Below are 4,095 nucleotides of genomic sequence, written 5' to 3' on the forward strand. Positions count from 1 at the left end.
ATTTATTTTTAAGTGAATATTTTTATTCATAAATATAAAGTACTTTCAGTAAATGTTCATAAAGTCAAGGATTGGAAAAACGAGACTTCATTGACGAATTTTCAATGAAGAAATATTATATATCCTTTGTTTTGAATTTCTTTCAATACATGTGTCGAATTACAAAATACTTTAACTACATTTTTTGTTTTTGCTCGCTTTAGTAAATAATATTTGATTTCGAATATCTAAAATATCCGTGCATTCAAGCAGTTTTAGTCTCTAATTTCTGTTCTTAAGGATATTTAAAAAAGTCGATCCGTGTTTTTTGTCTTCGGTTTTAGTTTTAACGTTAACGACGCGATCACTTGAGACAGTCAACACCTACATAAGAAGACATCCACTCTATATTTTCATCTAGAACCCCTCCATTTTTCTCTATTTACAAATATACATGGTTACTTATTAGGGTTTCTCATAGATGCACGACTACTTATAAATTATCTTGACTTTATTTAGATATGTGAACAACTATCATGTGGTTTTTTAACATTAGAGGGGTAGTTTTGATAGTTTTTATAATCAAGGGGTTTGTATGGAGTTACAGTAAACGTTTAGGGTCTAAGTGATGTGTTGCCACTTATCCCAATGTTCTTTATAAACACCAGAAAACCATTAAAATTCAAAAACTTCTTAAACCCCATGTTACTTCACCACCAACCTCGATTAATCCACCAATAAATTCAAATTTCTCAGATACACACTCTTCTACCATCATCTTCCTCCGATTCATCGTAACCCCTCGTTGCATTATGAATCGATGATCATCAGTTGAATCCAACGCCATGATTCCCATCAAAATTCATCTCTTCTTTCTTTTAATCTGTTTTTCTGTTTCGTCTTCATTGAACTCCGATGGGCTTTCACTGCTGGCACTCAAGGCCGCCGTCACAGATGATCCTACTAAATCACTCACCACCTGGAAGGAGACAGATTTAACGCCGTGCCGCTGGACTGGCGTCGCCTGCAACTCCGACAACCGTGTCACTAGCATTTTTCTACCCAATAAGAATCTCACTGGCTACCTTCCATCGGAGCTCGGTGCAATCGTCTACCTCCGCCACCTCTCCCTCTCTAACAACAACTTCTCCAAACTCATCCCGGATCACCTCTTTAATGCCACCAATCTCCTCTCTATAGACCTCTCTCACAACTATCTCACTGGACCAATCCCGGAGAAAATCACAACTCTCAAGTTTCTCACGATTTTGGATCTATCTTCAAATTTCTTAAACGGGTCTCTGCCGGAGTCTCTCAGCAACCTCACAAATCTCTCCGGGACGCTTAATCTGTCCTACAATCAGTTATCCGGTGAGATTCCGGCGTCCTATGGGTTGTTTCAGGTAATGGTTAGTCTAGACCTCCGTCATAATAACCTCACCGGAAAAATACCGCTCGTAGGATCTCTACTTAACCAAGGGCCAACGGCATTCACCGGAAATCCATTTTTATGTGGGTTTCCGTTAGAAACACAGTGCTCTGATCCGGAAGCTCAGAACCCTAGGGTTTTGTCCAACCCGGATACACCCAAAGACCCGGGTTCTTCAATCGCTTTACCAGGCAAAACCAATGACAGCTCTGGGTCTGTTACAGTACCTTTAATCTCCGGCGTATCCGTAGTTATCGGGATAATGTTTTTCTCCATGTGGGTTTACCGGAAAAAATGGAGGTCTCGCGAGGCCAAATTAGGGCAAAAGGAAAAACAGGAGAACGAACAGATTACAGTGATTACGAATGAAGAAGAAGGACAAGATGGTAAATTCGTAGTAATGGATGAAGGATTTGGTTTGGAATTAGAGGATTTACTGAGGGCATCAGCTTATGTAGTGGGAAAGAGCAAAACAGGGATAGTCTACAAGGTCGTCGCCGGACGTGGTTCCGGTGCGGCGGTGGGTGCGGTGGTGGCCGTGAGACGGCTGAGCGAAGGCGACGGCACATGGCGGCTTAAGGAGTTTGAGGCGGAGGTGGAAACCATAGGGAGGGTTCAACACCCTAACATAGTTAGGTTAAGAGCTTATTACTATGCAAATGATGAAAAGCTCTTGATTTCAGATTTTGTCAGCAATGGGAGCTTGTACTCTGCACTTCATGGTAAGTACCCTATCTTCTATCCAACAATTATAGATTAATAATATATTAATTGTGATTTTACTTAATTGACCAATAAGAAATAAAAGATTTGGTGCATCTTGTTTGGGTAAATTAGGATAGACCATGTGTTTCTTTTATGAACTTGTTTGCAGTTTATATGGTATTTTACTAAGTGGAATAATGCTCTCAATGCCAAAAATGTACTACACTATAAGAGCTAAATAAGACACAACTGTTGTACATATATCATTTATTTGAAGTATAGTTTTGAATGAATTTTAAAACATTTGATATGTTTTTTATAGCCAAATTTGTTTATACTGTATAATAAATAAAGACAGCCTGAATAACACCATTTGAAATTGCACCTTCTAGTGTTTATTTGCTAGGAATAATTAGATGATTTGATTGACATAAAATTGGACCCCTTTTGAAATGATGGTAAATTATGGCATGTGAACCACCACATTCACAGTTTGAAAGAGACCCAACAGCTAAAATGGTAAGGACCACTTGTTGTACACACATCATGTAGTGGAACTTGTACCTTACCACATACAATTCATAAACAAACAACTATCATTCTTACAAAAAGTGCAAAAATAAAAGTGTTCTAGAACTATCTTTTATTTTATTACTTGTATAAACTTTAAGGTTACCTATGACATTCTCTCTAATTGTATATTCGGGTATAAGATGTAGGTGGGCCTGCAAACCCGTTGCCACCATTGTCATGGGCCTCAAGGCTCAAGATTGCTCAAGGAACCGCAAGGGGTCTGGCCCACATCCACGAATGCAGCCCGCGAAAACACATACACGGGAACATAAAATCATCAAAAATCCTTCTCGATGACGATTTGCAGCCTTTCATATCCGGGTTTGGGTTGACCCGTTTAGTAACCACCTCCATCACAAAATCCACTTCTCGAAAGCTAAGTGGGTCGAGCCAACTTTCATTCACTAGCTCAAAAAGCTCGTTTTCATCAAATTATTATGTGGCTCCAGAAGCCCGGATTTCGGGCCAGAAAGTTGGCCCGAAATGTGATGTCTACTCTTTTGGGATTGTGTTGTTGGAAATGTTAACGGGCCGGGCCCTAGATGGGGTCGGGCTCGATAACGATGGGAAAGGGTTGGAGGGGTTTGTGAGGAAAGTGTTTCGAGAGGAACGACCGTTGTCTGAGATTATTGACCCGGTGCTTTTACAAGAAGTTTATGCGAAGAAACAAGTGGTGGCCGCGTTTCATATCGCGCTTAATTGTACTGAAATTGACCCGGAGGTTCGACCCAAGATGCGGATTGTATCCGATAGCCTTGACCGGATCAAATTGCAGTGAATTTGGTTGACTTTTTTTGGAGGATTTGACTCGAGAGTTGGAGTATGGATTAAAGAGTAGACTTTGTTCTTGAAATGTTGATTTTTTGGATGTTAGAAGTTGCTCTTTGTTTTTAGGATACTCTTGGGATGTTGTACTCTTTTTGGTTACAAGTAGAAGAAATATGTATGTTTTAGGTTTTGTAATTAGGGTTAACTTAAGGGATGGTAGTTGTAATTTTGTATGAGGTAATTTGATCTATTATTCTATAGATGATTTTAGTATTTGTTATGTTATGTTTTCAAATGTTAGAAAGTTAAGAAGCAAAAGATGACTGATTGAATGGTCAAAAATGTTAATAAGTTGCTATTTAGGCTAACAGACGGCTGAAAATACAAGTTTTTTAAATTAGATAATTGATGTAATACCATATCTTTTATGATTATATTAAATATATTATATTATTTCTATAACTAAAAAGGTGTTTTGTGGGTCCTTTTAGTATTTTTACCATGTTTATGGAATGTTGATTGTTATTTTGTTAAAATAGTTTGAATTTTTTTTTTTATATAAATGGGGACAAAATTATGAACTTTACTCGTAACTGAAATAGGGACAAAGTGGGCTTATCTCAGATCCAAACAACTGGAAG

The 4,095-nt window shown here is 38.2% G+C and overlaps 1 protein-coding gene across 2 annotated transcripts; it reads left to right on the top strand.

The window, feature by feature from the left end:
* Window positions 1-651: 651 nt before the first annotated feature.
* Window positions 652-3,734, top strand: LOC145048082 (Leucine-rich repeat protein kinase family protein). Of its 2 annotated transcripts, none has more exons than XM_078996495.1 (2): window positions 652-2,130; window positions 2,827-3,734. In XM_078996495.1, the coding sequence occupies exons 1-2, from the start codon at window positions 825-827 to the stop codon at window positions 3,462-3,464; spliced, it is 1,944 nt and encodes a 647-aa protein (XP_078852621.1). In that variant the 5' UTR covers window positions 652-824; the 3' UTR covers window positions 3,465-3,734. The 2 variants fall into 2 exon arrangements, with proteins under 2 accessions (XP_078852621.1, XP_078852622.1); XM_078996496.1 differs by having other exon boundaries at window positions 2,833-3,734.
* The last annotated feature ends 361 nt before the right edge of the window (window positions 3,735-4,095 follow it).

Source organism: Lactuca saligna, chromosome 5, assembly GCF_052625555.1.
Source record: "Lactuca saligna cultivar CGN05327 chromosome 5, ASM5262555v1, whole genome shotgun sequence".
NCBI classification, from domain to species: domain Eukaryota; kingdom Viridiplantae; phylum Streptophyta; class Magnoliopsida; order Asterales; family Asteraceae; genus Lactuca; species Lactuca saligna.